General features: G+C 51.4%; 6 protein-coding genes and 1 non-coding gene across 7 annotated transcripts; 4 read left to right on the forward strand and 3 right to left on the reverse strand.

The window, feature by feature from the left end:
* Positions 1–120: 120 nt before the first annotated feature.
* Pmar_PMAR023023 (hypothetical protein) lies at positions 121–2,194 on the forward strand (the record flags this gene model as incomplete). The annotated part of the gene is made up of 10 exons (XM_002771863.1): positions 121–191; positions 244–574; positions 629–738; positions 783–907; positions 955–1,081; positions 1,130–1,172; positions 1,224–1,287; positions 1,318–1,574; positions 1,802–1,927; positions 1,976–2,194. The coding sequence occupies 10 exons, from the start codon at positions 121–123 to the stop codon at positions 2,192–2,194; spliced, it is 1,473 nt and encodes a 490-aa protein (XP_002771909.1).
* Positions 2,195–2,936: 742 nt separating this feature from the next.
* Positions 2,937–4,356, reverse strand: Pmar_PMAR023024 (ribosomal RNA small subunit methyltransferase B, putative; the record flags this gene model as incomplete). Its single annotated transcript, XM_002771864.1, has 4 exons — positions 2,937–3,799; positions 3,847–3,984; positions 4,050–4,163; positions 4,254–4,356. 4 exons carry the CDS (start codon positions 4,354–4,356, stop codon positions 2,946–2,948), a joined length of 1,209 nt encoding a protein of 402 aa, XP_002771910.1. The 3' UTR covers positions 2,937–2,945.
* A 1,001-nt stretch (positions 4,357–5,357) lies between these two features.
* On the reverse strand, positions 5,358–6,527 carry Pmar_PMAR023025 (hypothetical protein; the record flags this gene model as incomplete). Its single annotated transcript, XM_002771865.1, has 8 exons — positions 5,358–5,455; positions 5,506–5,643; positions 5,687–5,781; positions 5,830–5,931; positions 5,974–6,086; positions 6,196–6,281; positions 6,324–6,420; positions 6,468–6,527. The coding sequence occupies 8 exons, from the start codon at positions 6,525–6,527 to the stop codon at positions 5,358–5,360; spliced, it is 789 nt and encodes a 262-aa protein (XP_002771911.1).
* Positions 6,528–7,503: 976 nt separating this feature from the next.
* Pmar_PMAR023026 (protein arginine n-methyltransferase, putative) lies at positions 7,504–16,399 on the forward strand (the record flags this gene model as incomplete). Its single annotated transcript, XM_002771866.1, has 38 exons — positions 7,504–7,578; positions 7,660–7,731; positions 8,301–8,382; positions 8,516–8,613; positions 8,714–8,772; positions 8,817–8,947; positions 9,006–9,117; positions 9,307–9,366; positions 9,413–9,477; positions 9,526–9,590; positions 9,641–9,705; positions 9,752–9,808; positions 9,869–9,929; positions 9,982–10,051; positions 10,099–10,167; positions 10,220–10,299; positions 10,351–10,451; positions 10,716–10,756; positions 10,834–10,901; positions 10,961–11,029; positions 11,074–11,175; positions 11,220–11,341; positions 11,502–11,598; positions 11,641–11,763; positions 11,812–11,834; positions 12,257–14,001; positions 14,389–14,454; positions 14,648–14,729; positions 14,866–14,943; positions 15,003–15,128; positions 15,295–15,364; positions 15,406–15,489; positions 15,539–15,601; positions 15,647–15,783; positions 15,826–15,912; positions 15,958–16,093; positions 16,134–16,246; positions 16,297–16,399. The coding sequence occupies 38 exons, from the start codon at positions 7,504–7,506 to the stop codon at positions 16,397–16,399; spliced, it is 4,857 nt and encodes a 1,618-aa protein (XP_002771912.1).
* Positions 16,400–16,889: 490 nt separating this feature from the next.
* Pmar_PMAR023027 (hypothetical protein) lies at positions 16,890–17,453 on the forward strand (the record flags this gene model as incomplete). Its single annotated transcript, XM_002771867.1, has 3 exons — positions 16,890–17,057; positions 17,152–17,270; positions 17,321–17,453. The coding sequence occupies 3 exons, from the start codon at positions 16,890–16,892 to the stop codon at positions 17,451–17,453; spliced, it is 420 nt and encodes a 139-aa protein (XP_002771913.1).
* A 699-nt stretch (positions 17,454–18,152) lies between these two features.
* Positions 18,153–18,224, forward strand: Pmar_PMAR023028. The gene has a single exon. It is a non-coding gene; the product is annotated as a tRNA-Ala (tRNA).
* Positions 18,225–18,323: 99 nt separating this feature from the next.
* Positions 18,324–22,359, reverse strand: Pmar_PMAR023029 (hypothetical protein). The gene is made up of 19 exons (XM_002771868.1): positions 22,184–22,359; positions 22,001–22,142; positions 21,855–21,953; positions 21,579–21,811; positions 21,237–21,421; positions 21,097–21,142; positions 20,917–21,016; positions 20,814–20,868; positions 20,688–20,767; positions 20,513–20,614; positions 20,288–20,467; positions 20,095–20,244; positions 19,967–20,043; positions 19,815–19,917; positions 19,595–19,762; positions 19,311–19,547; positions 19,125–19,258; positions 18,902–19,068; positions 18,324–18,850 (listed from the first exon to the last, which is right to left on the reverse strand). Exons 1-19 carry the CDS (start codon positions 22,308–22,310, stop codon positions 18,770–18,772), a joined length of 2,466 nt encoding a protein of 821 aa, XP_002771914.1. The 5' UTR covers positions 22,311–22,359; the 3' UTR covers positions 18,324–18,769.
* Between the last annotated feature and the right edge of the window lie 175 nt (positions 22,360–22,534).

The raw sequence follows: 22,534 nt of genomic DNA on the forward strand, positions 1-22,534 counted from the left end.
CTGTGTTATTTCAGTGTCAACAGCGGCACACTCTCCCCGTTCCCAGTCCCAGGTAGTACGATTGGCATACGTTCGAGGCTGATCACTTCGACATGTCCTCAGCAATCCCCTAGAGCATCTATGGTCATGTCCTCACAGCTCAGTGGTGGCCGAATAGGACGGGATAACCAACAGGCAGTTGGTTTCATAAGGTACTATCAGGCGAGGACTTCATTCCTATGCTCCGACGCCTCTTGTTCTCAGGACGCACTGTGCTAGTCTTTTACGGATAGTATGTCAATGCTATGAGGATCCTAGCGGGTCCGCATCACCAACCTCCTCGCCACCTAAGAAAGAGGTGAAGATTGACAAGGTCACCTCAGAAGCTATGGACAAATTAGGGTACGACGATTCGGGGCTCTCCCTACCTCTAGGCTGGATGGCTGCTGCTATTGTCAGTATTCTCATCGCTGGTGGTCCATCATTTGGCTCGCCATGCAAGACCCTTCACGAGGCAGTCTTTGCCCTCAATGGTGCCTCGTCCTTGCGTAGTCGTATATCTAGTAGTCCTAGTATAGCATTCGAGAAACTGCAGGTATGGGCTCCAGTGGTTGAATTTTACTGTTGGTAGCGTTGCTGATCGTTTTAGGGGCTGATCGAATCGAATTTAGTATGGAACGAAGTAGTGTACACTCCAACACTGGGCACCAACAAGTCCGGGCCCATAAATACTGAGAGTCCCCCTTCTTGCGCCGTCGGGTGAGTCTACTGCTGCATTTCCACGGCATGTGTTAATGTTGTAGATATCGGTCGTTGACCCTCTCGGGCTTGACCAGAACCACTGTGCTTCGTGACACCACTCGAGGTAGTCCGCCGACGGACTTGGTGTACATCTCCAACTGCAGCGAGACCAGCATTTACCTCTCTGGTGAGGACACTGTGGTAGACTGTAGTGGGCAGTTCCTTCCGGAGTAGGTCCAGCTAGGTTCGCTGCAGTGGTGGGATGTGTCGACTGTGACATAGTGCTATGTTGCTGTACGTGTCAAGTGTCTATAGCTAACTGTGAGCGATGTAATGTTCATACCCTCACCAATGCTATAAGGTGACGGATTTACGGTATAAGGGTTGATTAAATCGTTTTGTTCATCAGGTTGGAGAGCGGAGTGGATGTCAACTTGTATACATTGACGAGGGTAAGTTGACGCTGTGCTCAGTGGGCCTGTCTTCATCTTTCCATGTTTCAGAATCCACCCGTCATAACAGGCGACTGTCGAGGCATCAAGTTGGCGCCCTTCAATGTGTTGTATAGTGGGAGTGCGGCCTTGCTTGGTTCAGTAGGCATGTTGGATATGCTAGGCACTGCTAGGGAAGCGCCGAATCGGCATGCTGTGAGTCGAGGCAATAGGAAGCTCATTGGTGATGCCCTCCTTGGTCAGGCTGGTGTGTGGGCCCATCCAGCATGGTGTCCTCTCATGCCAGAAGGAGGGGGAGGAGAGCGTGCCTCGTCGGCTAGCACTACATCGAATAGGACTTCGACGGCTTCCACTAGTTCGGATAAACTCACCCAAGGATACTATCTCGTGAGGCTTGGTGCAGTGTGGGAAAATATGCACATGGTCAGCTACATATGTCGGTGACAATATGGAAAATTTTAGGAAATTTCGAGAGACTGTTGTTGACTTCGGAACACTCTTACCCAAATTTGTGTATATATCTATTATTATTAGTGAGGAAACTCCCGAGCTCAACTGAGGCGAACGAGCATATATTCTAACACTGGACTAGTGTGAAACCTTCTTTTCAATGGTCTTGTTGTCATCAGATGGCACCAGAGAGCTTCAGCACGATTAGTTTCCCCGAACCTCGGAAAGCTTCGTATGAAGGAGATCAAATTGGAGAGGGCTGCGTAGGGAAATTAGCTTTGCCTGAGGTTTACTATGAGGCTCTGGTGAGGTCGGGGGGTACAGCTAAGGACGATGTGTAAATGGTGTGGTAGGAGGAACGGAGAAAGGCTCATGCGAAGGTCTGCGAGCAACTCGATGAAATCAGCGATAGTGGGCGACGACAGCAAGTGTCGGAGCTCATGGAAGGCTACTTCCGAGAATGGATCGCTAATAGCAATCGTACTCGGCAGTTGGTCGACTTGGTTAGAATATCCCAAGAGCAACAACACGAGGCAGGTCGAGACAGGACCACTGTTGTCCGGGAGCGTTAGAGGCATAGCATCCTTCCAGCAGTATTCTTGTCATCTTCGAGGCTCATCTTCATTTCCGTATTATTAGTAATCTGTCTCTATTTATGTGGTTTAGAGCATCGCGTTGGAGTCAAAGCCTCATCGAGGGCATGGGGAGATACCAGTAGTGTGTACTACTCACTACTGTAGACGGCCCTAGACGATATGCAGTTGTGGGGATAACTTAACTCTCCACCGCCAGTGTTCGCCGTGCAAACCCTTCCTGAGGCGGTGTTGCGTGGTCGTATATCTAGTAGTCCTAGTATAGCATTCGAGAAACTGCAGGTATGGGTTTCAGACAGGGGTTGAACACAGTCAGTGGTACCACAACTCGGTTAGCTCTCCATCTTTGGACTGACTGAACAGCACGGTCGTGATCACCAGGAGTGTTGGGTTAGGTTAGTCGATGGCGATGAAACGCTGCCACAGTCTATAGTCTACACCGTTAGTCCGTGAGTTCACCAGTAGTCTTTGGGTGAGCTTCCCTTAATCGGGAATTCCCTAAAGATGACTCATCCTTCATCGCCACACACATTCAACATAGGCAAAGGCTTGGCTCACTACTGAGCGATGTGACACATGCAGTTTGATCCTATCACGGGAAGATGCGAATCTCGGTGCTGATGCCCCATACGTATTGTATCAACCATAACGATGTTCTATTAGTTCGTCTACTGCTGCTCAGAGGTTATACGATTATTACACTACGCAACACCACGACGACATGGAGGAATCAGAGGGCCTTACGTATCCGGGCTATGAACAGCCCACCAGCATCGACCCGGGCCACATCGGCATCGGCGGGGTCGAATCTACAGGCACAAGCAGCACCGGTGTTGTCCATCATAGCGGCTCGACAAGGCATCTTGGCAAGGTCGAACGGGAGTGGACAGAGAGCAGCGGCATCCCTGTGCTCCAATAGATACTCTACAATATTCTCATCTTGCCTCCTTGCCATACTGCAAGTTGAATACACCATACATCCACCAGGCTTCAGGGCATCGAAAGCCGCTGTTATGAGGGCACGTTGCAGAGACTCCAACTCGCCGAGCTTGTCCAGCCAAGGCATCGGGTGGCTGCGTTCACTCTGTTGTTGCCAGAAACCAACCACGCCAGAACTGTCTCGGCTTGAGGCCTCTAAGTGCTTCAGCATGTGCTTGACACTCCCGTCATGGGTGCACTCTGCATCGCACAAGACCAAGTCCCAGCTTTCCGCCTCGAGTGTTGTCGAGGATGGCGGCGGGTCTTCAGGAGAGCCTCGGCGCTGCCGCTTGCGTCCTCGTGATTTTCTCTTCGCTACAGTTAGCCGTTCCATGGGCCTACTGCAGACATACCGACCATCACCGTGGTAGAGCTCAACATTGTGAGCACCGTACTTGGTGAGCAGACTACGGCATACCATGAGCCGGTCGCGACTCACATCAATACCTGCCACCCGGCTACCCGGACACAATTCCGACAGCATGAGCAACTTGGTCCCGGGGGCGCAGCAGAGGTCGAGCACGGCCGAACCTGGCTCGGGACCGGACTCTCCCAGAAGGGCATATACTGCACTGGCGCTAGAAACGTCGAGACCAAAGAGGTGACCTAGAAGTGATGCCATAAGGTCGACGCGAGGGCTTTTGCTAGGCTACCTCCTTTGTATAAGTTCAGTCTACTCATCTGTGTAGCCGTGGGTATCGAGTAGAACTTAGGGCTGGGTCCGAAACGGGCTGCGGTGAGGGGCTCTAGCCACTCTATGGGAGTGACCCTGAGGGGCTCCTCTTGAATACCTACTGAGAATCATGACCGTCCGAAGGAACTCGACAGGTGATGCCGTAATCGATAAACAACTCACTCTCAGCCGCAGGAAGATCTCGAGCTTGCAGTATTTCCTCTAACAACTCTTTCTCTATACTAGCCTCATCGAAGCGTTGTCGAACAGTCCTCACGATGGGCTGGCGGGAGGGGTCTGAGAGGCGAGAGTCGGCCTTGCTCCAAACGTAAAGCCCACTATGGTCATTCCTGTGGACTCTACGGTAGAGTTCTCAGCGCAGCTTACCATAAATCCATAACGGGATGTGGTTGTCATCGAGAAACTGTTGGATCTCAGGCGGGAATCGGTAGCCTACGATGCCACTCGCTGCTGGATGGGCTGAAGTCATTAGCCTTGTTCAACTACCTGTGTGGTGGTCCGCGTCACCACCAACACAACACCACCGTATCATCAGATAGGCTCAACCAAGACTATCGTCGACTCGAGCTCTGATAGCAACGACCCTCGAGGTTATTCTCGGAACCTCTATCGTAGGCACCTCAGCAATTGAGGTCAGTGGACCTTGCAGAATTGGGCTATTATCGGCATTCTCTCCTGCACCAAAGTCACAGACTGACAGTGTAAATGATCTAACCGTGAAATTATCACAGCTGATCTATGATGTAAATTGCCGTCGTAGAACAGTCGGTTTCCCAACAGATAAATGTGCACTTACCCCGTGATCGTACCAGCAGCACCCAAGCTGAGCCCGACCACTCTCCTCGAGTATCCCTATACGGCCTTCACCGGTATACCCAGCCTTAAGAGACGGTCTGCCCCTGTCGATCGACGATACCCAGATCGAGTGCATGACCCGTCGAAGTGGGAGGATCACAAGCCTCGGCAGACCCCTAGACCCCCCCGAACCAGAGCGCACGGCTGCTGCCTGCCTACATTTGCTAAAGACTGACTTCGTTGATATGTTATTCTTGGTCGGAGGATTTTCGATGAAGTATTTGAAGTCCTCAGTGTGACCATTCACATTGTGGTGGTGATCCAGGCCTCCTACAGCCATAACGCATCCAACTGGGAATCAACACAACAGTGCACGAGCTCGACAACATGCGTATGATAGCAAGATTTGATCATGGTGCGGTATATAAATACGTTTAATAAGCAAAATAATGTTGACAGCCGTAAGTGTACACTACACTGCCCTTGCCTTCAATTATATAAACTCTGATAAACTCCGCTATATGCATCCACGTCGTGGTACTGATGACGGCACTGTAATGACCACAGTGCCACAGGCACACGTCCGAGAAGGTGGAGAAGTGCCGCGGTGGGACTATGGGGTGGCTCGACGAGCCCGAACAATCATCATCTGAACCCATCTCAAGATGATGATGATCAGTAGCTCCAGCCGTGCCTACCATCCGTCAGTTTGCCACTGGTAGAAACCGTGACTTTAGTTTTCAGAGGCTGTCGAGTACTACTCTCAGCATCTCCTAAGAGGAGCATTCCCATTGAACCACAGGGAGTAGGTCTACCCTACTACCTTCGCCTGCTGCATCCAAAACCTTGCGCAGTCTAGTCCCCGAGAAGGCATCCCAAACGGCGTGCATGTGCATTCTATGGAAGGACATGGCAAGTCCAGTCGGATGACCATCGTTAGGGGTAAAGCCTGTAACCGTATCTGCGTCCCAGATAGAAAAAATACATCTCCAGGAAATGATGACCTGTCCGCATTTTAATATCACTCTCGGACATCGCGGTTGTGGTAAGGGGTAAGCTGAGCTCAGCCAATTTGTCCTCGCCTGGTATAGGCGGATGTCTGATAGCAATTCTTTCTACTCAATGACAACCTCACGTAGAGTACTACTCCTCCTTCCAGTCCTCTCCCCAGATGGCCATGCACAATAGATGCCGAATCCACACGAACAACAACGCCGCGTTGGTATACTCTCGTTTAGGAGAGAAAACGCTACCATGAATGATATCGGATATGATGGTCGCTTTAGACTACCTGGTTGGGGATCTCGGCACGGGAGAAGGGGAGATACTGCAGTCCTCTCTTCTCTGTTTGCTGCTGGTACCTAGGCGCCCATGCATCACTCTAGCGGCCTCGCGATAGCTTCCCTACGTTGGTGGTCGTCATGGATGTCACGTAGTAGTGTACTATGCTTCCGATGCAAGGATAGATGGATCTGATCGAGAGCTGTCCGTGAAGGGGGTGAAGAGGCCCTACGCCGTGACGGAGCTCTGGTGGGATAAGAGACACAACCTTGGCACCGTCGAAGGGAGAACAGATGCAGACGACTCCTCCAATCGGGACTAAGCGGCAACGATCAATACCACACCGAGCCCAACTCGTACCAGGCTCTGTATTGCGATCCTGGGCTAGCATGGCACAACGTCGAGATCGGCAGTAGTCCTCACATATCAAGCCACCGAGGCTATGGCCAATCAGGACCTACGAAATGAGGATCCCTACAGAGATCGACGAAGACCCCCCCCTACGATGTTATCAAGCTTAGCATCACCACCAAGGTCTCGAAGGTGCTTATGGAGGATGGTCATATAACCATCGACAGTTTCATCAGCTTTATGATCGTTCTCCAGCCAGCCTCCCGTATGCAAGTTGATAGCACTGGTGTGGATCCTGAGGAGGGTAGTAGAGGAGATTATTGTACGAATGATGGAGACCTCCTCTGAGCAGAATGGAGGAGACGAGGGAGGAGTATGCGACCTGCTATCCACTGGCTGTCGTTGAAGTCCAGGCCATGGACCTAGTAGTATTGTCATTGACGGTAATGTGAAGGAGTAGTACTTACGAAAACTATAAAGGTGGTGCCTTGGTTGCGATCAGACGATACACCAGTGACGGTGGATGGCCATGCACTCTGGTTGTTGCTGGTCCTGTAGTTGCCGTTTGAACGACTGAGAGAACAGGTCACCCTCGACTGAGGAGAGAGTTGCGCTTCCACCTTAGTAAAATGCCGACCAGGGAGACTGCCATACCTGGGCAGAGGGTGGAGAATTCAGACCAGATAGAAAAGGCTAGGCAGACCTGATTAGCATTGGAGGCACACTGGAGGGGGTGTGGTTGTTACCAAGATGTGGGGTTGCCTCTGAGGCATCGTGAATGGCGGCGGCTTCGCTCATTCGACCAACAGAAGGTTCTTGTAGGGAAAAGGAAAAGTATCGTGCCTGTGAGGAGGGTGAGGGGGGTAGGGGTAGTGATTATGGGTACATTGGAAGCAGAGATGACCTATTGGATGGAAAAGCCAGAGGAGGCCGAAGGGAGCGTGGGGAAGGACGAAGGCGAGAAGCCCGGGAATAACGGCTGTGGTAAACTGAGGAGGATAAGCGTGATGTGCCGGTACGGTAGATGCTCACCTGGGCAGGGATCAAGGCTAGTTGAGTTAGTGACCAGGAAGAAAGGCAGATGACCATAGCAAGGGCTCTGAGGAGGGCGAGAAGCGGTCATGGGAGGTCTCCTCTTCCTCCTCACCCGCAGTGGTAATAAATAATAGCCGTAGCAGTTGCACAAACAATGGTCGTGACTGCTGCTGCTCTAGTGAATGGTGATGTCCGTGATGGTATGCTCAGCCAAGCACCTACAGTAGAGGTAGGGTAGGGTAGGGGTGGTGATGATGCGTATACCGTAGGATACGAGTAGCCCGAAGAGAAGGGTAGGGAGTACTCGTAGGAGGCCAATACCGTTGAGGAGGAGGCAGAAGAGAAGGAAGATTGTTTCTATAATGCCCATAGTGTTAACACGGTAATGGCTGAGGCAAGTCGCATTGAAACGTTTATCGGCGACCCTGCGAGGCAAAGGAGACGGCGCGGTAACGCATCCGCCCTTTTCCCAGTATTTTCCACACATGCGTCTTCTCCATTGCATGAAGGGAGTATTATGGAGGACCTAAGCCCTCATGTAATCCTGTCCTGCTCTGTGGTTGGTCTAGCGTGTTCATATTCATTTCTACCAATACTCGAGGAGAAGTTCCATGTTTGAGATCATTGAGGAATAATAAGAAAGGGTAAGTTTGCAAGTGGGAATTATTTTCATCAACAACACGAGTTGAGGTGGTAAACGTCGTGGTGATGATGTTGATTTAATGACGACGCCTCGGACTTGCATCGGAACTCCTCGTCGGTAAATCTTGTGATAAGTGGGGACAGAGAAGAATTTAATATAGTGAACGCAGGAGGGAGGGAAGGGTCCTCGCCGTAATGATGGATGGACCTAAGCCTTATCAATTCACTCGGTAGTTTGCCTCCCGGCCCCGTCCATGCTTTGGTTGTGATGTTCTCTGGGGGAGTTGGAAGGTATATGGTCGTCTTCAGCAACAATCTGCCACGTCTGGAAAGTCGGAGCAGATGGTCATGCCAGCTGGTCTGAATAGTGAAGAGGGAGACTCTGGCAGAGGTGAAGTATAGGGATGACGATACGTGTCCTGTAAAAAAATCGACTTGCGTTGTTGTGGTATAATGCAGTGATCAGCATTACCTCCCGAGCTAATGCCAACCCGAGGGACCTCACGAAGAGATCGTCACTACAGGAGTCCATCTCCTAGAGGGAGGTCGAGAGGCACTAGAGGCAGCAATAGAGACTCCTATTATCAAGAGGATCGTCATAGGGATGACCGAGGCAGGAGAGGTAGTTGTAGAGGGGAGGAAGACGTCCAACAGTTCATCGTTGGGTAGGTGGTGAAAGCCATAGAGGCCGGATGGCTAGTAGGTCACGGTCTCGATCACAGGACAAGGCCTCTCCTCCTCCTCCGGCTCCTCAAGAGGAGTTGCCTCCTGTTGATGATGGGTAGGATAGGGAGAGGACGGTGGTGGAGATATCGAGCCGTTCAGGTCTGACGGAGAGCTGCCATTCCCGTACAATCAGATGGGAAATAGTGGCGTTAGTGATGATGAGGATCCTCTGGGGTATGGGGACGATTCCCCAACCAGTGGCCCTGAGGGGACTAGTCAAGAGAAGGAAGGTAGAAGAAGAGGAGGAGGGAGGCTACTACTGCTGACGGAGGCACTATGCACGTCTAGGTTCGACTAAGGCGGAAGACAACACTCCGTGGTGGCAACGGTTCCATCCGGCTAAGCCTCCACCGCCGAAACAGGATGGTTTCAATGATGATGACATGGCAGCTCAATTTGGGTAGGGAGGAGTGTTGAGGAGAGAAGGTGGGATGCAGGGTGTAGGTACGGAGACGATGACGATGATCTTACTGCGGCATTTGGGGGAGGGGCACCTTCCACAGGACCGACCACAGCTACAGCAGCTTGGGGGAGTGCGCAGTACGAAGAGGGCGGAGACGGGGCTTGACCATTTCGCTGCGTCTGGTAGATACGCTGGACAGCAGGCCTGGGGTCAGCAGCTCCCAACAGGGCAGCCGGGCAATCCAACGTAAGAGGGTCGAGAAGTGTAGGATTGGTATGGTCGTATGTGGCAGGTTCCAACCTCGGCAAATGAATGCTCCCTTGCCACCGCAGTTCCCTCCACCCCCACCAGTGGCTGGTAGTAGCAGTAGTATTGTGTCTATCGATCCACGTGGACATCATTCAGGTGCAGGAGGGTATGGCCAGCAGCCTCCACCACCTCCTCCGAGAGCACCACCACCCAGCACACTGGTAGGGGTAATTTCGTGGCGCGTGACGGTTGGTTAAGTGGTGTTGGTCAGATACTTAGTAATATTCCTGCCGATGTATCCTTACCGGCTTTATTCCAGCATTGCCAGAAATACGGGTGAGGCGGGGAGGAAGCATAGGTGGTGGTGATATGTTGATTTTAGGGAAGTGAGTGGAGTTCACTGCAAGCTGGAGGAGGGCAATGCTACGGTGGAATTCACGTAATACTACAGTTGTTAGTTGAAGTGGAGTTGGGAATTGTCATTGGTGTGGTATGTCAGTAATCGGCAATCGGCAATAGCGATGATGGCCGAGCCCGTTTTGGGTCATCCTGAGATACAGGTGGGGGGGGAGATGGGAGAAGTGTAGTTGCTGGGATTCGAACCTGGGTTAGGTAAAGTGGCAAGTGACGAACCTACCGGCTGGATCACCGTCGGCGATGCCTCAGATGGGAGGAGCTGCAAGTAGGCATATATGTATCTTAGATGGATTCGAGAGTGGTGACTGACAGTTGCTTCGTCTCCGGGAGGTGGAAGGCCAGGTGGACGAGGAGGAGGGTATCGTGAGGGTGGAGGAAAGGGTAGTAGTAGAGGACGACGCTGGTAGGGTGGGTTGAGTTTATATTGGTGCAGGTTTCCGACAACAACAGCAGCAACCTCGACACGCAGGTAATTTAGTATTGGAAAATGCTGAGCATCAGCATCAACGAGCGGTAGGTGGTGGCGGTGTTGGGATGATTAGAGTTTGAGATGGTAATGGGTAGGCGAGGGAGGCGAAGCAAGCACAGGAGATGCAACGTGTGGCGGTGTTATCGAGGATGTCGGAGACTGTCAAGCAGCTACTATCGAAGTTAACGGATGAAAAGTAGTACAGGGTGGCAGCTTGTTGTTGTCGTTGTTGTTGTTATTATTGTTATTGTTGTTATTGTTGTTGTTGTTGTTGTTGTTGTTGTTGTTGTTGTTGTTGTTGTTGTTGTTGTCGTTGTTGTCGTTGTTGTTGCTGTTGTCGTTGTTGCTGTTGCTATTGTTGTTGTTGTTGTTGTTGTTGGGTAGTTTGATTCACCGAGTTAGATTTGGTCCTAAAATAAGCGTACCGAGATGGCGGTCTTGAGGGAGTCATTTGTGTTAGGACATCAGAGACTCAGAAGGAAATGTATAAGAAGATGCTAGGTGAGTAGAGGTCGTGGGTTCGAATCCCAGGGAGGCTATTTTTTGGCCGATTAATTGGCAGTCATGTGTTGCTTCAGAGAAGGTGAAGGAACAGATGCATGCACTATCGGAAGATATGCAGAAGGAGAAAGCGGAGAAGGCTAAGGTATCAGGGGGAGGCTCCGGGATCGAATCTTGGTAGAGACATTTCTCGACCTTCCGTAGGCTCGAGATGCAGCGATTCGGGCACGGTATGCGGGTATGCAAGCACTTCAGAAGAATCAGTCCAAGGAGGTGGTGTTGACTTGCTAATCTTGCATTTCCTCAACGCATTTTAGTCCCAAGACCGAATGACGTTGGATAATCGGCCGAGAGCAGTGCTGTTGGAGGAGATGGACTCGGATTTCGATTCGGTTCCAGTGGTCATGGAATATTTCAGGGTAAGTTGGGGGAGAAATGGTATGAGTTTTCACGTGGTACGTAGGTCCTGGATGTAAAGGGTGTTCGGGACTTCATATGGAGGGAGGATAGCTGTATCGTGCGCTTCGAGAGCCGATGGGCTGCTGAAGAGTTCGTTAAGCAATCGACTAAATTCCCTTTTAAATGGTAGTAATAGTAGCAGAATTTTGTGGCGCGCGACAAATTTTGAGGCATGGAAGATTGTAGGAGTGTCGCGTTATAAAGCTCTCATGAGCGCCCCTGTAGGGCTGAACGGCCGAAAGGGCTGCTATGGTAGGACGTACTTGATGTGATCGACTGTTTTCAGTTCCTATCTAGCGAACGAGACAGCGGATGCAGCGGCTAAGGTGACGGAGCCAATGCAGCCTCTTCCTCCTGGTGCTGGTGCAGTGATTGGCGCCGAGGTAGGGATGTGAGGCGGGTTTGGGTGGCGATGGTTAAGTTAGGTCCCTGAGGATGATGAACAGCCTGTTGGACAAGTTGCTGATGGGGAAGGGAAGCAACCGGTGGTGGTGGTGGAGGAGGAGGAAGTGGAGGTGATGGAGGTTGGAGAAGAAGAGGATAGACCAGTAATAGTACCGATGGTGTGGGGGTAAGGCGACTAGTGCTATTGGTAGGAGCATCCTGGAGTGTATGCGGAGTAGTGCTGAAGACGTAGTTCATCATCACCATAATCGTCATCAGAATCGTATCTGATATCCTTTCTAGTCCCCACAGCTTGTCGTGTTGGAGGGTTGTTACAATGAAGGGGAGCTGCGGTAGGTTGTCGTGTTCGGTGGGGTTGAGGGTAGAGCTGATAGATGAGTTTGTTATGAAGCAGGGCTGCGATGCTGGCCTGTAGCTATCGAGGTCGCTAGTGTGCTCGGCCATAGCATCCATATTGTTCCGTATAATCAGATGCAGTAGTAGCTTTATACATATGGGGGAGCGGCTCGAAGACTTCTCGCGGGAGGTGGAGTCCATTGTGGGGTTGTGCGCTGAGGGGAAGTATTCGGAAGGGTGGAAGAGGCTGCTAGCTTTGGAAGAAATGCCCCAGGCGCGGTTCGAACCTGTGCGGGTTAGGTTACGGCAGGTCCGGGAGCGGCTCCATGAGGAGAGCGTGAACGAGTGGCACGTTCGAATGCTGAATGATGGTGCTAGAAATGTGGCCTACAAGAAGGCGATAGCAGAGGCGATGCGGGATAAGGAAGGTCAAATCGATCGAGTGATCGATGTGGGTTGCGGTACTGGAATTCTCAGCTACTACCTGGCGGAGTGTGCTCCAAAGGGAACTGAGATCACTGCATGCGACTGCAGTTGGGCGCTTTGTGAGGTGGCGAGGCGAGCGTGCGGTCCTCGAGTGAAGGTTATACAGGCAGACTCGGCTGACTTGGTGTTGGAGGCACCAGCGGATATGGTCGTGGCTGAGCTGATGGACTGTGCATTGTTGGGGGAAGGGTTCCTGGATGTCGTGAGGGATCTGAGGAGGCGGGGGCAGGTGAAGGAGGAAGCGCTGGTGATACCGGAGCGTGGTACAGTGTATGGCTGTGTGGTCGAGTCTGATGTTATACGAGAAAGGAACCTCTATGTGGGGGAGAATGTTCGTCTGGAGGATGGGTATGGGAGCATACATGGTCGGGGAGGATTCCAGTACAGGGCGTTGACGAATACCTTCAGAGTATGCTCAGCTGATTTCGGCAGTGGGCAGGTTGGGGGCCTTGGGGTTAGGGAGGTGGAGGTTAGGGAAGGAGGGGAGTGTGCATGCGTGCTGGTGTGGTGGGAAGCGACCTTGTATGGCGATATCAGAATTAATAGTGTCAAGGACTGCGACTGGGACTATGCGGTGTTCCCATGCCCTCGTAGGAAGGTGGAGGAGGGGGAGACTATCAGAGTAAGGGTGGCGTATGAGGAGTCTAAGCTGACTGTGGAGTTTGATGGCTCGTATGCTGTGGATGCTACTGAGGCGTCTGAGTTCGATATTATGACTGCTAGTAGTATTCGGAAAAGGGGATGCTCTGGGTATCGATCCGGAGACCTCTCGAGAGGAGGCCTGGTGCTTGATCTCACTGGAGTAGGTCACTCGATTGCCCCTTATCTGCTTGCTGAGGGATTCTCCGGATCATTACTATCATGGATGCCGAGAGAAGGCGATGGTCTGTGGTCGCTATTGAGAGATCAGCTCGTACACTTCCGCATATCGCCGGAGGACTTCGCCAAGCATGTGTGTGTAGTTGAGGCCAACTCCCAACGCGAGTTCGTTGAGGAGATTCAATTCCGTGGACTCCTGTCGGGCCGCCCTCTAGAGAGGGTCATCTTCCAACCGGTCCTACCTTGGGGGGAAGTCGACCCTGAGTCGTGGGAGATCGTAACGTCGTTGAGAGATGAAGTGGCTATCACTCCATCGCAGGTCATCTCTTGCAAGGGGTGTTGGACGGGAAGTGCTGCAGTTAGGACGGCGACAGTGGTGGAGGAGAGGAGTGTGCCTGAGACCATCAGGGAAGAGGTCAATCGAGGCGAACTACTCAGAGTAGATATGTTGAAGGACTTCCCGCTGGAAGATCTCCAGATGATAGGGGAGGCCGTGCCTCTATTCGGTGTCGATGTTGTTAGTGGTGAAGTATCTATGAGTTGTTGTTCAACGCGGGAGGGAGGTGGTTTTACATTCGGTAGCATCCCGGTTCGAATCCCAGAGGGAGCAACCGGTCTGGTCTTACAATACACCCCATCCCCTTTACCCGTTACTGGCCGCTGTGTGATCCCATGTAGAGGGGAGGGCGGAGGATCAGCGGAAATCAGAGTAGCATGGGCCTCTCAACCGACTCCCACCGGTATGCTGTGGGTTGAAATCGTCGACAGCAATCCTGAGCATGTATGATTCTCGGAGTTTGGTACGCTTGGCAGAGGAGGTCCGAGTGGGGTCGTTGTGTATCGACTGGGGATGATTTCGCGAGTTCAATCCTCCAGTTGTGTTGTGATGATGATCATCCTCTTGGCGTTCCTGATCGTTGGCTCGTCGGTCTATTGAGAGCTCCTTCTAGTGTTTTGTATTATTCCCTCCTCCTCCTCCTCCTATGCGGCGGTCATTTTATTTCTTGACCGTTGCTATCTCCTGCCGTTTTGCATTGGTCTCGGGTATGGCTAAGCCGAGGACAGTAGCAGCCTCGCCAGGCCCCCTGAGCAGGAGAGGGTCATGAAGGAGGACTAGTCGATGTCAGGTTGGTATGTTGGAGGGGTCAGGGGCTCCTTGGGCTGGCTGGTAATCAAATGGCATACAAACGAGAGTAATGACATACGATGAGCGGCCAATACTAGTATCGTTTCTTTACTCCGGCAGTTGTTGTCGTTCATAACCTCAATCGTCTGGGTGGTCGTCTGGGAAACTTGTCACGTGGTGTATTTCTACTTGAATCTGCTGAATATATTTTGTCCGTATCGGCCTTGAAAACGCTTCGGTGGCCTTCGAGCCTGCTGTAGGACCACGGTTGGTAGCCTTAGTAGAAGCGTTGTTGGAGGAGGGGAGGGTATCCCTCCGTCGCCTCAAGACGCCCATGAAGGAGTAGTGGGTACAGCTTGCTTTTATCGTTATAACGGATGCATTTATCCCTTCGACCCGGCGGGGTATCTCTGCTGCACCTTCACATCATCCCTAGCCGCCGAGGCGTCCCTCCTCTGGATGTCATACAGACTCGCAGTTTTGCGGGGGTGCAGGGGACCATGGGCTCCTATGCTAAAGCGTTCCGGTGGGGCTCACAGAGGAAAAAGGGACGCTGGTGAGTTTATGGCACCTTCCACTTTGGCCACCCATCGAGAGGCACACACACGTGGTTAGGTATTATCGCTATCATAAACCACTTGGTCACGGCAATTGGCAGAAATACATTGAACGATACGAGACCCCGAGGGAGCTCGAGTCGAGGCAGAGGCTGGTCTTTTCTACCAGGGCAGATTATAGGACGTAGTGTCAGCTGAGTGGGAGAGCTCCTTCACTAATTATAGAAGTTTGCACACGACTTGGGGTAGGAGTGTATAAGGAATTTCCAGAATCTCCTCGAATTTTCGAATTGTCACCAACACATGTAGTTGGCCATTTGCATATCCCCCTTCCATCGGAGTTGGGGTAGATACAAGCAGGCAATCAGTTGGCAGTGGAAGCTCCCAAAGGCTATTGCAGAGGCGACTACAGTGGATGAGGTGTGGTAGTGCAGTGAGAGGGGTCTCCATCCTGGGGGCAGGTCCTAGATGCATGGATGCTGTATCGACATCGACAGTTTAAGCAACATCATCATTTCTTCAAGGTCTTGCAGAGGCTCGTGGAGGTGACTATTTCAATTACTCTGTCTACTGCTACTTTTCGGCGTGGTTTAGGTACAGAGTAAAAGTGGTCACGTCAACCCGAGCGACTGGAGACTAGCGTTTATCACGAAGAAAGTGATTTTTTCACTCACCGTTTTAGCTGAGTATCTCCACGTTCAGTTGCGAGGACGAACGCAGCAGTTAGTGAACACCCCACGCTTAGCGAGGCTGTACTCCCGGCTGGGCTCTGGTGACGGCATGTGGTTTATGGTGGAGAAGTGCACTCGATACCTCTCGAGAGAATACATGCTAGCCAGGTTGGAGGCATCATCTACCTTCGTCCCTATTCCTAACATCAGGTATAAGCCTTATCAGCTGGTCTGGATAGCAGACGCCTGGGGAGCCTGTCGGTTGCGGGATACCTTCTTATTCGGGAGGCTGGCACGGTATAGTGGTATTCGGTGGCGGCCCACATGTCAGGCCCCTGGCAGGTACTTGTCTCGAGTGGTACCTCAACTGACCTCTGACCAGCTTCTGACGGTAATGGAAGCCTATGGGAGGTGCGAGGTCACCCACGCTGCGTTGATGGGGAGGATCCTCAACGAGGTCCTCAAGCGGAAGCTCTCAGTACTAAGCCGTCTTTGCTCGTCACCATCACCTTCTCTAGGTACAGCAGTACGCTAGGATGGCCGCTGCTTTGGGTCTCTTACGAGTTCAGGATTATACAGCCCTGGAAATGGCCGCTCATGCTGCCGTTAATGCAATAAACGCTGGAGTCGGGTGGGACGGTCGGCCCAGCGGTCTCTCCCTCGTCAGTTTACCCGACCTAGGTACACTACGACAGATTTGGTCACCATAGCAGAGGCTCACTCCAAGCTGAAAGTGAACGACACGAAGCTGTTTCAAAACGTAATAGCCGCTATCTTGGTCTAGGCTACCCCGCTCCTGTTGCAGCTGCTGGTCCACGCTAGGGACCATGGCTATGACTGGTCCCCCTTCAACCTAGCTAGACTAGGCCAGTGTACGGCCCCTGTGGTGGCTAGTGACAAGAAGGCGTAGGATAGGGAAGGGTGACGTATGGTAGGGTTCATCAGGTTCGTCGCTATGCTCGATGACCTCGTAACGTATGTACCAGTAATGCAGTCATTGGAAGAAATAACAGCAGCGGCTGATTTCGCATATCTTCATCGACAGTAAGGAAGGCCCTTGGTTTTCATCCCTACATTACGGGCATTTAGAGATGGCTGTAGGTACCATCCCCAGTCTACTGATGGCAACATATTGTGCGGAAGGCTCGTGGAAAAGCTGTCAGCAAGGATAGTCGATTTGAAAAATCCATCGACAAAGTCGTTCGTGTTGCCGCTTTTCCTTTGTCATCGTGGCTTCTCACAGGTTCAACATATCTCAACTCGTTCGCTGCTTGATGCGGTTTGGCGAGTTCGATCAGAAGGTGTGGTTTGCCATATTAAAGCTGTCGTATAAGGCCTCTGAGTGGAGTGAGGCGAAGGAGCTTGTAAGTCTGTATGATTACCATGCATTATACTACAGAGCTACAGAGAGCGTCAAGGCTCTTATCAACCCTTCTGGTATCGTGCTTCGGCTGTGTGTTGCCCAGCGAAATATAACTTGTGCATGCTGTCTTTAATGGGTGCCCGCGGGCCTTCGAGCTATCCTGATTACCTCAGCTCTCCTTTTCCTACTGCCTCTCTCGATTGAAGCCGCAACTGGCAAAGGAGTTACCGATGAGGACGGTAGCGATGGCCCAGGCTGAATGGTGCCTCAAGCGGAAGGAGGAGTTTGCCCCGTGAGCATCTTCGGTAGCTGCTGTCTGGATATGCATTTACCGCTGTTCAGATACGAGTGGGATCGGATAAAGTCATGGTTGAGGTCTAAGAATGGCTATCATTGTGGACGGAGGTATGCGGTTGAGATGTCACAGTATAAAAAACTGACTAGAGGTCCCAAGCTGAGGCTCACCGCTGCATGATGTGTTCTTGTGATGATGACCCATGACAGTGTGACTGACCGTTTCGGAATTTCACGCGTTTGTTGAGTTCCTGTCACGAAATGTACTGCTTGACTGTTCAAGTCGATGTACTATTGGGAGGCTCTCTTCTGATCTTTTCATCTTTGTACTTCTCGAACGAGAGCTATTCAAGGAACTCAAAAAGCGAACGAGGTTTCACCACTATCCGACAATATTGTCAAACATAATATCGTTGTGACTGCTAACTGTAAGTAAACGACGGTAAATAATCGTCGTCTGGAATGACGCACTCTGCTATGCTCCATGGAGCTTCTGAGCTGGAGATGACAGATGGGTTGAGGCTTATGGTGAGGTGAGTTGCTAAATTACTTTATGGAATTTCCGAATAGCAGACGTTATGTGGGTTACTCTTATTACAAGAGCATTATAGGTGCCACTCATGTAATGTTGTGTGGAAGAGCAGATAGACCGCAGCGACATTGTAGGCTACATATCGCTACATATCGGATGACACCGACTGTGCCACAATTTGTAGCACGATCGATATCATCCCATACAGTGTAGGTATGCAGTGAATAATACCCCGCTTTCATCACCACTGTTGCGTCGACAGTGCGGAACGGAAATATATACGTGACATTCAGAATCGTTATGCAGCTACTCCGCAGCAATCTTATACGAATACTCTAGAAAAGCATCGGGCGTGTGGTGTAGTGGTATCACGTCTGCTTTGCATGCAGAAGGCCCCGAGTTCAAACCTCGGCACGTCCATTGCAATTGGTATTGCTCTGATTCTACGTCCTCGAACTCCCTCATCTTCAACTCCACAGTCCGAGCCCGGCAACAACTCTCCTATGTCGCAGAAAAGAGCGATAAAAACTTCTGATCGCCTTATCGGGCAATCACAGACATACATATATGTTCGGACGTTATATGGATTCGACTGACTGGTTGTTACCACCAATCATCACATAACAGATGATATAAACTCAGGCAATAAGCCAGTAATAGCAGAGACCTCGTAGCCAACCTAAAGTCACTCGACAAGTGTCTATAGACAGCCTCATTGAAGAGTATTGACAGCACAAGTCTCCTCAGAGATCGATAACGTGGTTGAAAGGCGTCATCACCAACGACGGGCGAGAGGGCTAACGTATACAGTGTATCAACCGAATGATGATGATGATGGAGAAACGACGACAGTTCGAAGATAGAAGACTTTTACGTTGGTAATATTTCGGTTAGGATGACCACAGCTCATCTCGCAAGAAGCTCTGATGGAAAGCGGAGCGACGCAACAACTCGTTTGAATGATCTCAACGGTAGAATCGTTTTCGATCGAAGGCAGGCGGAAGCTGTTGATCAATATCGGCCTGGTCAATCACCGAGCACAGAACCTGTACAAGGACAACATAGTGCACACTAGTGAACAATACCACCTTGCTTACCAAAGATCTGTCCACTCCTGCAACAGCGCTCGCCCTACCATCCGCTGATGCTGTCGAGTTGGCCCTCCGCCGATACTTCTTCGGGGAGGTGCCTGCCTCGGTAACTCCACTCGGAAGGGTGTCAGTGAGACCATGCAACCAATCTCGCTCGTCCAACTGGGCACATCCTGAAAATATCATACCGTAAATCCAACAAATCGATGGTGGCCGCCTCATCGCCCACCTAGAATATGTGAACCCATCCACCGTTTCGACTCGGTGTCATCAGAAAAGCGACTCTTCACCACAGTGAAGGCAGCTGAAACAGGGGACTCACGGCACTTGATATCGCCAGCTAATATTAGGCTGTCAGCGAATCTGGAAAGGAATGGGATCAGCAACATTGCAAGGTACAATCCCTACGCCTTACAGCAGAACTTTGACACTGGTTGGTGAGCCCTGTTTGGTTTTGGCTTCGACTGAAGTCACTTGTACAGTATGGAAGATCTGTCCGGGGATCTCAACGAGGGATTCCGCCACGGCTCCTTTAGTGTGCTGGCGGTGACCTTGGTTGATATTCGACCGAATATCGACGTGCCAGAGGAGGTCGAATGTCTTAGGGCCGATCTTGAAGCAGTATAGCATCGAACTGCTGCTTGTGACGAAGCTGGAAAAGACCCGGGTTCGATTCCCGCAAGCGACATTTTCAACTACCATAGACTTCCATCCGTGCTGAAGGTGATCGAAGTGGCAAAGATCTTCCCAGTGCTCCGGTTTTCGATGGCCCCGATACGACGCTTAGCCTTTTTACTGCGACGATGAGAGGGCAAACAACAGGTTCGGCAGAATGTTGGCTCGGAGCTTCGACTCGATATGCCCATGCTGAGATAAAAATGCCTCCTGCAGGGATCGAACCCAGGACCTCCCTCAATACCAGTGAACATCACCGTAACTATCCGCCACCACCAAACACTTACTGCCGTTCTTCATGAGAGGAGACAGAGCCATACGAGTAACCACGCCTCGGAAAGGAGAACCTAATCCCATACTCAACTGTCTACTCTAACACCATAAGACAGTACTTACCCCATGGGATATGCTCGACGGGGGAAGCCGCGGTATCCACAAGCTGAATACGCCCAGTGTCACTATCCGCAGCGTAGCTGAGCGTACCATCAGCATCAAAAAATTGACTGATAAAACGGCGCTATTACCAAATCGTGGACCCCTCAGACACTTGGTCAAGGCACAAGGCGGTGACACTAGTGAGGTCCGCAACGACCGCCAACTTCGAGAGCTCCAGCTCGTCCAGAGCGAAGGAGAAAATACGTACTCCACCATCAGCTGTGCAGCAAGCGATCACTCTGAAGGGGAGCCCTTACAACGTACGAGGACCGTTCGGCTTACTCCCCATCATTGGTCATGTCCGATGCCACTATATGGGCAGCTGAGCTGAGGGCTACCTCTTGCAAACAGATGGGCTTGTTGATTCGGGTAGGAGTATCCAGCCCAACACCGTTAGTAAGCATGTCCAGGGACTCGCTCGATCCAGCTATGGAAGCGGAAGAATTCCCATCAGGTATGTACCTGCATGGCCATACCACTCCTCCGTCACTTCCTGAGCTGAACTACCATATCTTCATTGAGTTCCGCCATACAGTGAGCACCAATCTGCGCGAGCTGCTGCAACGAACAACTCCGCCACCAGCCGGTGAGGATGCTAGGCCGTGGAAACTGATAGGAAAACTGCAAACTACCATCACTGCTGTCGGGCCGTCCTCCCTTTGAAAAGGACCCTTTCCCTTACTGAGGCAGCTTCACAGGAGTAAACTGCGCCTTAGTGGAAGTGATCACGAGTTGACCATCGTTACCACCGCAGACCAGAATCTGCACGCATGCACAAGAGTCACAAAGATAGGAGTGAGCACCTTACCTCCCGTTGCGGGTGGAGGGAAATCGCGTTGGCGTCCCGACGGTTGACGAAGTATCTGACAGATTTCAACTGGGCGTCGGGAACTGAAATCAATCAATCCTACGAAGTCTTCACACTGAGCTCCCCATTGGTGGTCTCAGCGAACTTGGATATTTTGGCATCGACGCCAGTGGTAAAGATAGCCAAGTCGTGGTTCGCCGAGCCTATCACAATGCATACACAACTATCGCCCCGGAGATCCCCGGATCGATTCCCACACATGTCATTTTACACTCACGCTTACTTCTTCTCACAGTCATACAGAGGATATCCGCCTGATGTTCCCGTATCTAAACATCAGGGAGGCTGGTTGGGGTCAATAACTCACCGAATCGGAGTAAATTCCCCACTTTTCGCAAGGGTAAACCGGCCCATTTGTAGTACCCTTTGCAGTTGAACGTGTTTGTCCACATCCCAAACCGTGAGGCAGCCCGATGAGTCACCCGATACTATCCTATCATTCGATAAGGCCTTCAGGGTCCACACCAATATACCACCACCAACATTAGTGTGTGGCAAGATACGCATGCTGTCCGATACGCAGACGGTGTTGCCGAGAGAAAGAGAACCTGAAAAATACCCCTAGTGGGACTCGAACCCGTGATCGTATGCCACGAACATGTCACTATACTCCATGCCAGAGTCGCACGAATAAAATGGAGATTTCCCAATGTATTGAGCCACAAGCGTTCGTGTGCTTCCCATACCACTCTCCGAGCACATTACCATCATCCCCTCCCTTCAGTTCGAGTCGCCATTCACTGATGATTCCTCTATCATTGCCGGCGTATACTGTCCGATAACTGGTATCACCATCCTTGGCTATGCCAAAGCATACCGACAGAGCTCGGGTACTGCCACCACCACCACCACCACCCTTCTTCTTAGCTGCCTGATACTCCCCCTTGAGTTCTCCCAGACGGGTCAGAGTAGTCGAACCGGACGGACCCAAGGAGTATCTGTCACCACTACCTAACATCACCATCTACTACACTCTAATACATCGGTATGGCGCCGCTTTCAGTAGACACGGCCAGGAGCTTCTTCTCTTCATCTACTGCCATGTCCCATATAGCTCCTCCATTGGATGGATATGATCCCCTAAAGCGACCGACTACCTCCCATATCTCATCTCTCACCCTTATTACATTTCTTTGCCGGTATCAGTAGACCACTCGTTCACCTGTCCATGCACTCCAGTAGAGAATAGGCGCCCTTCCACGAAGCACAGTCGTCTCACTGACCTTTCTCCTTCACACCCGGGTATGACGCACTTAACCGCCCAAGTACCTGTCAATATATAAGAGCATCCACTATAAGGGTCTCCTTACTGGCACATAGTAGCTGTATGGAGCCATCGGATAACCCGACTGCCAGTAGATCTTCCTTGTCACTGAACGCCAGAGAGTGTATGGCGCTCACTGACGGCTGTAAGAGTCGGGATACGTATACCTCCATCGCCACAGAACCAATGTGGTGTTACTACTACTGATAACAACAGTCAACTGAGCGACAGACCACATGAAGATAATACGGAGGAGGAGCAGCAGCATCAAAACCGGTACACCTCCGTCGAGAAATCTATCGATCATGATGGCGCGCGCGCCTATGGCACATAATATTGCAAATCCATCCGTGTTCGAATTCGTGTCGCACAGTGCGACTCGCACATCAATCAACAG

Source organism: Perkinsus marinus, assembly GCF_000006405.1.
Source record: "Perkinsus marinus ATCC 50983 genomic scaffold scf_1104296962378, whole genome shotgun sequence".
NCBI classification, from domain to species: domain Eukaryota; phylum Perkinsozoa; order Perkinsida; family Perkinsidae; genus Perkinsus; species Perkinsus marinus.